The sequence below is a fragment of the Mustela putorius genome, unplaced genomic scaffold (assembly GCF_011764305.1).
Source record: "Mustela putorius furo isolate JIRA1106 unplaced genomic scaffold, ASM1176430v1.1 tig00000743_pilon_pilon_pilon, whole genome shotgun sequence".
Lineage (NCBI taxonomy): Eukaryota > Metazoa > Chordata > Mammalia > Carnivora > Mustelidae > Mustela > Mustela putorius.
This window is the reverse complement of record NW_025421464.1, coordinates 3,329,973-3,341,263: the sequence shown is the minus strand read 5'-3', so window position 1 is coordinate 3,341,263 and position 11,291 is coordinate 3,329,973. Positions and strand designations below refer to the sequence as shown.

Sequence of the window (11,291 nt, the reverse complement as noted above, 5' to 3'; positions counted from 1 at the left end):
TACTGCCCACCACCCTATCCCTATCTACCACCCAGCCCTACTGCCCACTGCCCTACCGCCCTAGCACCTGCCGGCTGCCGCACCACCCACTGCCCTACCTACCACCCAGCCTACCATAGAGTTGCAAAGTTAAGGGCTTTTTTTTTTTCCTGGAGTGTAAGGGATTGGAAGTGAGCCAGGAGGCCAGGCTGGAGGGAATTTGCATGATGTGTTCAGGTAATGGGGAGCCATGAAGCTGTCTGGTGAGCGCTGGGGGTGGGGGTGGACTACAGACCTGGTGGCCGGAGCTACAGCTAGGGTTAGGGTTTAAGCGAAGTTTTCAGTGGGGCTGTGAGGCCAAAGAGGAGGCAGCCAGGCCTCTACATTGTCTTCACTCAACTCTACCCTCATCTCCATCTTTTGGTCACCCTAACCCCCATCTTGTGGCCACCATCACTTCTGGCCTCGGAGACTGTGGCAGCCTCTTCATTGGTCTCTAGTCCACACCCCGCCCCCCACATTCCATTCCCCATAAGGGAACAGACAAAGGGCTTTCAAAACACTGCCATGGGGACCACAGGGGTCTGCTAAAACCCTTCACCTGGGTGGCTCAGTGGGTTGAGCCTCTGCCTTCAGCTCAGGTCATGATCTTGGGGTCCTGGGATCGAGCCCCGCATTGGACTGTCTGCTCAGTGGCGAGCCTGCTTCCCCATCTCTCTCTGCCTGCTTTTCTGCCTACTTGTGATCTCTGTCAGGTAAACAAATAAAATCTTAAAAAAAAAAAAAGTAAAACCCTTCAGGGGCACCTGGGTGGCTCAGTGGGTTAAAGCCTCTGCCTTCAGCTCGGATCATGATCCCAGGGTCGTGGGATCGAGCCCCACATCGGGCTCTCTGCTCAGTGGGGAGCCTGCTTCCTCCCCCCCCCTCTACTTGTAATCTCTGTCAAATAAATAAAATCTTTAAAATAGTTAAAAAAAAAATAAAACCCTTCAATGGCACCACACTGCCTTTAAAAGGCATCAAGATCAAGTCTGAGTTCTTGAATTGGCATTCAAGGCCCTTAGCAATCAGCCCCACTTCCAGTATGTGCAGCCGCCTCATCCTAAAACACACACCAGCTGAGCTGGGCTATGGGCAGCCTCAGTTACTCCCTCTTGACCTCCCTCATGCCTCCCACCCCCCACCACCCCAGTCACTGCAGAATGCCTCCTTGGAGACTTTGAAGATTTTTTTTTTTTTTTTTGACAGAGATCACAAGTAGGCAGAGAGGCAGGCAGAGAGAGAGAGGAAGCAGGCTCCCTGCTGAGTAGAGAGCCTGACTCGGGTCTCGATCCCAAGACCCTGAGATCACAACCTGAGCCAAAGGCAGAGGCTTCAACCCACTGAGCCACCCAGGCGCCCCCCTCCTTAGCCTTTAAATAGCAGCTCAAAGCCATCGCGTCTAGGTCACCTTCCCAGGCCTTGCCCTCCATGCCCTACTTTTGGTGGCTCTTCAGCTCATTTCAGGAGCCATTGGGCACCTGCTTGATGGCAGGTGCTGGGGATGGTGAAATGTCCTGAGCTGGTAACAGCACCCAGGTCAAGGGCAGAGTATGGATGCTGAAAGAGCTCATAGGTCCTGCCTATAGGCTGGCAGCTACCAGCCCCCACTCTCTTACCCACTCCCTGCACCTGCCTTTTCACTTCCTTCCCACCTGTGCCAATGACTCACCTGCACACATTTAAACCTGTTCTGGGGACTGGCCCAGTGCCAGGCCAGGTGCACACCATCTAAATGCTGCCATTGCGCTCTAATTCTTGAAGGGCAACACAGACACAAAATCCCTTTTTTTTTTTTTTTTTAAAGATTTTATTTGACAGAGAGAAATCACAAGTAGACGGAGAGGCAGGCAGAGAGAGAGAGAGAGAGAGAGAGAAGCAGGCTCCCCGCTGAGCAGAGAGCCCGATGCGGGACTCGATCCCAGGACCCCGAGATCATGACCTGAGCCGAAGGCAGCGGCCTAACCCACTGAGCCACCCAGGCGCCCCGACACAAAATCCCCTTAACACAGCTTCTGATGGGTCAAAACAAAGGGACAGAATTAGGTGGGCCTTCACCAAGTTATTCTCTCTCTATGTATACACTTTTATTTTTTTTTTTTTAAGATTTTATTTATTTATTTGACAGAGAGAGATCACAAGTAGGTAGAGATGCAGACAGAGAGAGAGAGAGGAGGAAGCAGGCTCCCTGCTGAGCAGAGAGCCCGATGCGGGACTCGATCCCAGGACCCTGAGATCATGACCTGAGCCGAAGGCAGTGGCTTAACCCACTGAGCCACCCAGGCGCCCCTCTATGTATACACTTTAAAAAAAAAATTCTGTGTCACGAGCAGCAGGGAGGGGCAGAGGGAGAGGGAGAAGCAGACTCACTGCCGAGCAGGGAACCCAACGCGGGACTCGATTCCAAGACCTTGAGATCATGACCTGATCCAAAGGCAGACCCTAAACTGAGCCACTCAGGCGCCCCTATATATACTTTCTTAAAGCCCTCCACCCAACATGGGGCTTGATCTCATAACCCCGTGAACAAGAGTCACAGGTCTACCAAGTGAGCCAGCCAGGTGCCCTGGGAACTTAATTCTCAAAACAAATGTAAGACACCATGGTCCAGGCAAGATAGGAGACCAAAGATGAATCTGCAAGGAAATCACATATTGGCAGAGGGAGAAGCAGGTCATTTACAAAGGCTTCCTGAGCACCAGGCCTTGTGTTGGGACAAGTCCCATATGATCAAATTTCACCTCACAACAACCCAATGGTGTAGGCATTATTAGCACCCCCAATTTACAGATGAAGAAACAAGCTCAGCAAGCAAGTACCTTGCTCCAGGTCACAAAGCTGCATCAACTCCCTGGCACCAATAGCTGCTTGCTGTCAAGCATGAACAATGCTGAGGGAAATCTTGGGCGTCCTCTAGCAATGGAAGCCAAACCTTGGGGCTGCGGGATGGTGGCTGGGGCAGCAAGAAAGAGCCATGGTAGAAGGTAGGCGGCGGTGGGGCCGAGTCCTTTTCATTTCTGGAAGTCCCCAGGACGGACCCAGATGTTAGTTGAACTCAGGGGGCAGAAAGGCAGCACTGGAAAAGGTTGGTGCAAAGGGGAAAGGGAAAGTTGCTGGGGTGTGCAGCCTGGATAGGAAACTGGCTTGTGGGCTGGAGGCACCAGAGGGAGCAAGTCTGGCTCCTTCCACAAGAGGGCGCCCGACACAAGGCAATGAAGCTTTCCTGGGGAATTGGGGGAGGGGTGGGTGGGTGGTTGTGGGTTCCCCCAACCTTCTAGGGAGGGACAGCTGAGGAGGGCGTACACCCAACTCAAGACCCTGAAATTTCAACAGTAAGAAACAAGCAGAGACAGTCAAGATTTCAGACCGAGGGCTTTCGAAGCGTTTGCTCATTTTGAGACTATACGGTCATCCCAGGCCAATTATTGTACCTTTATACTGAGAAACAAGTCAGTAGGCTCCTTGTTTCCATACTTGGAAAAATTTGAAAGGGCTCTTCACTTCAACCTACCTTCCAGAAGGAACAACTCTTCCCTATTTTCCACCTCCCTGTCTATGCATACAGTCTACGCATCACTCGTTTTCAGATGCAGTCTGCTATGCTGGTCAGCAGTGCACGGAGCAGAATTCAATTTTCCAATCTGCCTGGTTAGTCTGTGTTTGCTTACCCTTTTCCAGCACCATCTTTAGAGGTTTCACAGTTACACTGTGTACCTGATATTAGCATCAATCAATCTAAATCAATTGTTCCCTCTTTCTGCTGACTCTTGCTCATAGTGGCTCATTTCCTTGGATCTTTAGTTAATTTGGGGGGACACTTTATAATTTATCAATATTTTTGAAGTTTTGATTTTTCTTTATAAGATTTGCATTTTTGTTTCTGTCAGACACCAGGAGATACTGCATGCAAGCCTAGAGTCATCTTAATTCCTCAGCCCCAGGAGAAGGCAGGTGTGAGGAGAGTCTCCAGACTCTTGTTCTTCAGAGGGGCAGGGTTTTCTGCTCAGTCCCCTTTGCGCACAGATTTTACCCTGCTTGCCTTTTCACTGAGGTCAAAGCAAGTGACCTGGTTTCATGGAAAGGTCCCAGATTTGCTTCTCTATTTTGTAGAGGCTTACGCTGCCCCCAAATCACGGTAAATCCCTCACACTCCAACTTCTTGAAATTTTTCCTGGATCCCAGGCAGCACGGTTTCCTCCTTTGTCGTGTTGGTTTACTGTACTCCTAATTTTTTCCTGGCCTTTGGGGATTTCCTATACTTTCTCATCTGTGACTTCAGCAATGCAGTTAAAAGTACATTCATTAGAATTTATCTAGCATTTTTAAAAAATTATTTTATAATACACACACACACACACACACGATTTTATTTACTTCACAGAGACAGCTAGAAAGGGAACACAAGCAGGGGGAGGGAGAGAGTAAGCAGCAGGCCTCCCGCTGAGCAGGGATCCCAGGACTTTGGGATCATGACCTGAGTGGAAGAGACTCTTAGCGACTGAGCCACCCAGGTGCCCCAATTTAATACTGTATTATCGCTTGAGTCCCCAGTATCTTCTTTTCAGAGCTAAGGCAGACTGGATTGCTGACTTGTCTACCAAATGGCTGATGGTCACAGGGCTGAGATCCTGCTATTATTCTAGGTGGTGGATTGCGGCGCTGGGCAGCTGCCAAGAGCCTGGCATTTGGCACCATCTGCATGGAAGATCATACAGCAAAGCCCGACCTTGCCTTCTGGGGCCGTGGCCACATACCAACCCTCCCTCCCTTCCCTGAGATCACCCCCTTGCATTCTGGAAGGCTGTGAAGCTGGTGGTGCCAAGGGTAAGGCTGCTTAGAAGTAGGTCTAGGGCTGGGGCACTGGGTGGCTCAGTTGGTTTTTTTTTTTTAAGATTTTATTTATCTGACAGAGATCACAAGTAGGCAGAGAGGCAGGCAGAGAGAGAGGAGAAAGCAGGCTCCCCGCCAAGCAGAGAGCCCCATGCAAGGCTCGATCTCAGGATCCCGCAGTCACAACCTGAGAAGGCAGAGGCCTTAACCCACTGAGCAACCCAGGCACCCAAAAGCGTCTCTTGATTTTGGCTCAGGTCATGGTCTCAGGGTTGTGGATGGAGCCCTGCATTGGCCTCCATACTCAGTCACCATGGAGTCCTCTTGTCCCTCTCCCTCTGCTCCTCCCCAACTCACTCTATGTAAATAAAATCTTAAAAAAGTAGGTCTAGGGCAGAGGCCAGAGATGGGTGTTCAGGTGACAGGAGTGAGGATGGGGCCAGGGCCTTGGGAAATGAGTCCTCAGGTCACTGACCCAGAAACTGGACTGAAAGACTAGGGCTCCATACATACAGGCGTACCTGGGTGTGCCCACAGGAGTCTGGGTCATCACAGCCGGTTAGGACCACCTCAGAGCCATGTTCGGTACTACACAGGGTCTGCTGGAGTCCCCGCAAGCTGGTGGGTGTTCAGGGAAAGCAGAACACATGCTCCACGGATCCAAGAAATACTCAATTCTAGAACTCCCACCTTGGAAAATTATCCCCAAGATAGATATTCATTTCAGTATGTTGGACAGGGAAAACTTGAAAGCAATCCAACTGCCTGACAGGAGGTGAAGAGTTAAAATTAAAGCCTCAATTAAACCATACAACCACTAAGTAAGTAAACGTGCAGGCCACAGTGAACTCATGTGCCTTAACAGCCATGTAAAAGAACAGGAATGAATAATCCCAAGTCCAGGTATGTTAAAAATTTCTAAGAAAATACGTTAAGGGACGCCTGGGTGGCTCAGTTGGTTGAGACGACTGCTTTCGGCCTAGGTCATGATCCCGGAGTCCCGGGATTGAGTCCCACATTGGGCTCCCAGCTCCATGGAGTCTGCTTCTCCCTCTTTCTCCTCATTCATGCTCTCAAATAAATAAAAATCCTTAAAAAAAAAGAAAAAAGAAAAAAGAAAAAGCAAATACGTTAAGAGCTACAAGAAAAAAAGTATCTACAAGTCCACTACCCTATTTGCACTTTCTGTAGTTTATTTTCTGTATTGGAAGATCACTTAACAGTGAAGAGAAGTAGGAGTGTCTGGAAGCTGCTGCTGCCCTTGACCACAGGCACAGAGGGCTCCCGCTGGCTTCCCAGAGGCCTAGCAGCTGGAACCAGGTCCTCAGCAGCACCTCCAGCTTCCACTCGCCTGGGTGCTCTTTAGGCCGCGGCACAAACTCCTGGAGGTACCACCCCAAAAGGAGGGGCGGGCGCGGAAGCAGGCCGGCACAGTGATACCCCGTGTGCATAACCCCTTCCCTCCCCACCCCGGTGCAGCCCGAGTCAGAAAAGGAATATAGCCTTTTTATTGACTACTTTTAAGTAGAACAAACTAAATACATATTTAACAGTTTTGGTTCATTTATACAGTACATTAAATAAGTTATGCACAGAGTTAAGTAACAAAAATTCCTATCTGAGTAAAATGACAAAGCACAGAGAAACCAGACTACCGCATCCTGTGGGTGCTTTCACATTCATCATCCCCCCTTAAAACCATGCTCGGAGGCATAGTTTTCTATTTATTTACATTACTGGCTTTCTTTTATGGATGGAGCTTTTGTAGCTTCATCAGGAACTTGGAAAGCCGTGAAAGTGGACGGAAGGCTGCTGAGCCAAAGAGCACTTTCAATCATTCACCTAATGCTTATTGCTGCTTCTCTCCGCCAACTCCAATGGAGGGACGGGGCTGCCTCTGCCAGCCGCCAGCCACACACGCCCTATTTGGTATAAGCATCAATGAGTGTACACTGGGCAGCTGTGGGCCGGACCAGATGGGATCTCCAGGGCAAGTGCCATTTCTGGGGCCGTGAGGGCAAGGGGGATGCAGGGTCCACCCTCAGGCCTCCTAACCTCCTCCTGGCTCGCGATGGAAAAGGTCACCTGCACCATCATCTTTGGAAATGAGCATGTCGACGCACATGGGCAGAGGCAGGTCATCAATGTTTTGGTTTCACAAGAACTAGACACTCAGAGCTGGAAGGACCCCATTCAGCAGCTCACCCAGCCCCCCACCCCCACCCTACACAAACCGGCCCTCTGGTCCATGCTGGAACAGTCCAGGTCCCTCTGGCTTTTCTTACATTTGGTTCAAACATGCCACCACCCAGTTCTCTGCAAATAGCTTTAAAAAACCCCCAAAACCAAAAACCGAAAACCAAACCAACCCCCCCCCCCCCAGATCTAAGTTGGCTTGGTCTACTGACCTGGTTCTGACACCAGTTCTGAAGGCGGCTTTGAAGATGTATTCTATTTTCAGTGATTTATTTAATCTGTAATCCCTTCTACAGTTTCCAGGACAAGTAGCTACCTGGTCATTATTTATACTTTCATTCTGAAGAACTCACTAATTTCAATAGTGCTGCTGAACCTTCATTTTCACTTGCTTCGACTACCAGAACAAGGTCGACACCCTCTGCAAGCAGATGGCAGCCCTAGGGATCAATCTGACTTTGGAACAAGGCCACATGGAGTACAGTGTAGATTTTCTGTCTAGAGGCTGAAGCAGCACATGCTGACACCAGGAAGCAAGGAGCTCCTGGTGAACGAACAGGCCCAGACTGGGCAAAGGATGTCCGCACTGCAGCCAGCACGGCACTGACCTGCGCTGGGTAGATGCGTCTGGTTTCCAGACTCAGATCCACTAAGATATGTAGGACTCAGCACTGTCCAAGATTCATGGGCTCTGTGACCTCAGGGTCACAGGACTGTACCTGAGCACAGCTGCTAGATGTCCACCCCCGGAGCTACAAGCACCCTCCAAAGTGCAAGTCCCACGTACACAACTCATAGGATGGGCTGCCTATTCCTGAGCGGGTGTAATTAACCAACTTCTTCCAGAGTCCATTTTCACCACTGAACAGAGTCAGGCGTGATGGCGGTGGTGGGGACCCAAAGGAGGATGGAGGGTATGAGGTTCCAGACCTCAAGTATCCCTCAGAACATTTAAAGATGGCTCCCAGTTTGGCCACCTCAACCTTCTCTGGTTTCTGCAACCATTCCTTGCACACAGAGGACAGTCAAGTCCCATCACTCCTCAGTGTCCCTCAGTGGGCAGTGCTGAGCACTGGCCTCGATCTCCAGATGTGCTCTGATGGGTGGGCAGGCACGTGTCACATTTGCTTTTCATTTTTACAGTAATATAAAAGAGCCTGGGGCTGCCCTGACGAGACCTTCAGTCTTTTATCTTCTTGGTCTTTTGCCCCCCACCCAAATATTACCTATCAAAGTTGGTCCTCTAAGCAGCCTGATTATATCAAGACATTTGAAGTCTAACGACATGGAAGTGCGAAGCCTGAACCTGTACTCCGAACCTGGGAGCTGGGATGAACAGTGTAAACCAAGTGGGAAGCTAGACTCACTGCCACCCCTTCAACCCTCTCCCTGCTCCGCCCCAAGACAATGCCCCTCCTCTTCCCAACCAGAGAACAGGAAAACTTCAGAGAGGAGGATGATGAAGAACGGGATTCCTTACATCTATAGAAATGCCCTAACAACCTACATGGGAAAGTGACCAAAAATTAATAGCAAGAAGTCTGAGAACTGCACTACAGTGTGAGCTACTACTTAGCTATTCAGCTTGGCCTCTGGGCAGCGCATGAGCAAAGGAGTCCAGAACAGCACCACAGGAACCCTGCGACCTAGCGGTCAGCGGTCAGCCTAGTGGCTGCCTAGCTGCAGCCCCCGACAGTCAGCTAGGAGCTGCACACCGAAGTGAAACCCTGGCTAGAGACACTGACACTGAGCCCTCATGAAAAGGCTATTGGTTTTGGCTCTTTATTCCATCCAGGAAAAATGTGAGCTAGCCCAGGTAGTCTTGTGGCCACGGACGATGTAAAGGACCTGCCCAGGTGTGCATCTTGCCATTGAAGACAGAGAACTGGGGGCAGATCCAGCGGGCGCCACGAGATGACCTCCTGCTCTGATTTACAGGCTCCGTCACCTTCTCATGGGACATCCCAGGTCTTAATGGAAAGAAATGCAGACAAGTCCTGCCTGGGGTCCTCATTTCATTCCTGTTGGAAGTCAGGAGGCCCCACCCACTGCTGCAGTTTAAGGAATTCCACAATAAAGTAGCATCATTCATTCTCTGGGTATAGCTTACTTTATGCAATAGAAATCCAGGTATTTTAAAGGTGCCTTGCGTGAGTTTCTCTGTAAGACTCTCTGTAATTTCTCTAGGTAAATTAAATTAGGGACTTAAACGTTCTCACAGTAAGCTACAGGTGTATGTGAGGACAACGCTACTATGCCGATCCCTTTTCCTTGATGAGACGGAGACGTTTGATTTCACTCTGGTCAGCACACAGAAGGGAGCCACCTAAAGCCAAGCTTCATGGGCCAGCCGGAGTAGGGCCAACCAACTCACCCCAACTGATTCCTTGGGGCAAGAGGGTGCTGGAGGCCTGGATGTGAACAGAGAGAGCATCAGGCTCACTGGGCTGCCAATAAAACGCAAATGGCAGGGAAAAATATGTGTGGCGGTTCCTAGTATTTTAGGAGGGGTACAGGTGGTAAACATCTGGGAAACTCCCTGATGATGGGAAGAAAAATTGGTGAGCCTCTCTCAAAATGGCTGTCACCTTTCACAGAACTTTTCTTAGCTCAAAGAGGGAAGTTATTAAATAGATAACTGAGATTGTATGCCTGATAATAAGTTGACGTAATATGCATTATGGATGAGGTTTGAAAAATTCTTTCAGGTCCAGGAAGGCTGCTGAGATGTGACCAGGCCTTGACTGCTGAGGCAAGCCCTAGCCACAACAAATCATATCCTATGGGACAACCATAGCTTCAAAGGGGCCACCCACAGACCAGGAGAAGAAAATCCACACAGTGATCTGGACACGCATGGCCTCAGATAAAGGGACACAGAACAAGACGACTGCGCAAACAGCCAAGCGGTGACAAAGGGTTCTGCATTTCCAACAGATCATCCATTCAATGATTTGACGATACTAGTTTGGCCAACATGCTCAGAGAGAACAGACTATCCACAATTGAGTCTCATTCTCCCGCAGACCAATCCATGCGCTGGAAACTATTTTCTGCATAAGCAAAATCAGGTGAGAGAGGAAACAAACAGGTCCCAAACTAAAGTAGCAAGCCAGGTTGGAAAATCTTGTCCAAAATGATCTGTGATGCTTGAAGGAAGTTTTATTTGTTTTTCATTATTATGGGTGCTTTTAGTGAAATGGTGACTTTTTTTCCTGTGATTTCTGATCATCTTAACAAGTCTGAACAGCAGGGTCGAGGAGAGAGTCCTGAGTGCTGCTTTTGCTGGCCCAAGTCCTAGTGGGGCTCATCAGTGGCATCTGCGGAGGGTGGAGACGGGGCTAAAGGAGCTACCCCGACAGAGGGGATCTCCTCCACTGCCTGCTGTCAGCCTCCAGGCCTCTGCTGCAGGGTGGTGGGCAGGGAGGCAGTGCATGGGGCGAGCTGCCTCCAGCCTGGTGGGGCACATTTGACAGTCTCTGCTGCCTCAAGAGGCAGGCAAGGGAGCTGGTGGTCTACACTGAAAAGGGGCCGGCCATGCCAGTTTCAGCTGGGACAGGAACCAACCCGGAAGCCCAGGAAGGAGGCAGCAGCTCTGGCCAGCTGCCTGTGTGCAGAGAGAACGGCACGTTAGCTTCCCCGAGGACGCAGACAGGAAACTGGGCTAAGTGTCTGGAGAGGCCGTGGAGCAGTGTCTGCTGGGCTTGCACTCTTCCTGCCTCTGCTTCGCTTTTTGCTGATGACCCGACAGCTAATTGCACTGGTTCAAACAGCCAGGCCCCCTGTGCCATGTTCTGCTGTGCCGTGAGGTCATCAGAGGGAGGAAGTCTGGGCTCAGAGTCCGTTGGTGTCGATGGCTGTCACAGAGGCGGGCGTTGAGGAGCGGGAGGTGGTGGCCGAGGTCTTGTCCAGAGCCGGGCTGGGCACGCTGCAGTCGGCGGACCGGGCTGACGAGCCCCTCCCTCCAGGAAGCAGTGACCGGCCCTGGCTGTGGGGACTCTGGCCGTGCAGGTTCTGGCCACAGAGGCGGTGGTGCCGCTCCCAGTCCTTGTGCTGGCAGAAAGAGCCGCAGTAGCGCGCGATGTTGCAGCCGCTGCAGGTCTCACTGGCTTTGCGGCCACAGTTCCAGCAGTTCTGCAAGACACAGGCAAGGGTTAGGTGCTTGGATCCTGTGTGGGGAGAGCGTGGCATTTGGAACTACATACACTTGGGCTTGTCCTACTTCAACTGCTCTTTGCTGACGCGTG

The 11,291-nt window shown here is 50.7% G+C and overlaps 1 protein-coding gene across 5 annotated transcripts in view; it reads right to left on the bottom strand.

The window, feature by feature from the left end:
• Positions 1-6,340: 6,340 nt before the first annotated feature.
• Positions 6,341-11,291, bottom strand: part of CBFA2T2 (CBFA2/RUNX1 partner transcriptional co-repressor 2) — a 166,590-nt gene continuing 161,639 nt past the window's right edge. For all 5 annotated transcript variants that reach the window (XM_013053399.2, XM_013053400.2, XM_004746618.3 and 2 more), the window contains one exon: positions 6,341-11,178. In XM_013053399.2, the coding sequence (XP_012908853.1) occupies positions 10,879-11,178 (300 nt within the window). In that variant the 3' untranslated portion in view covers positions 6,341-10,878. The remainder of the gene's footprint in view (positions 11,179-11,291) is intronic.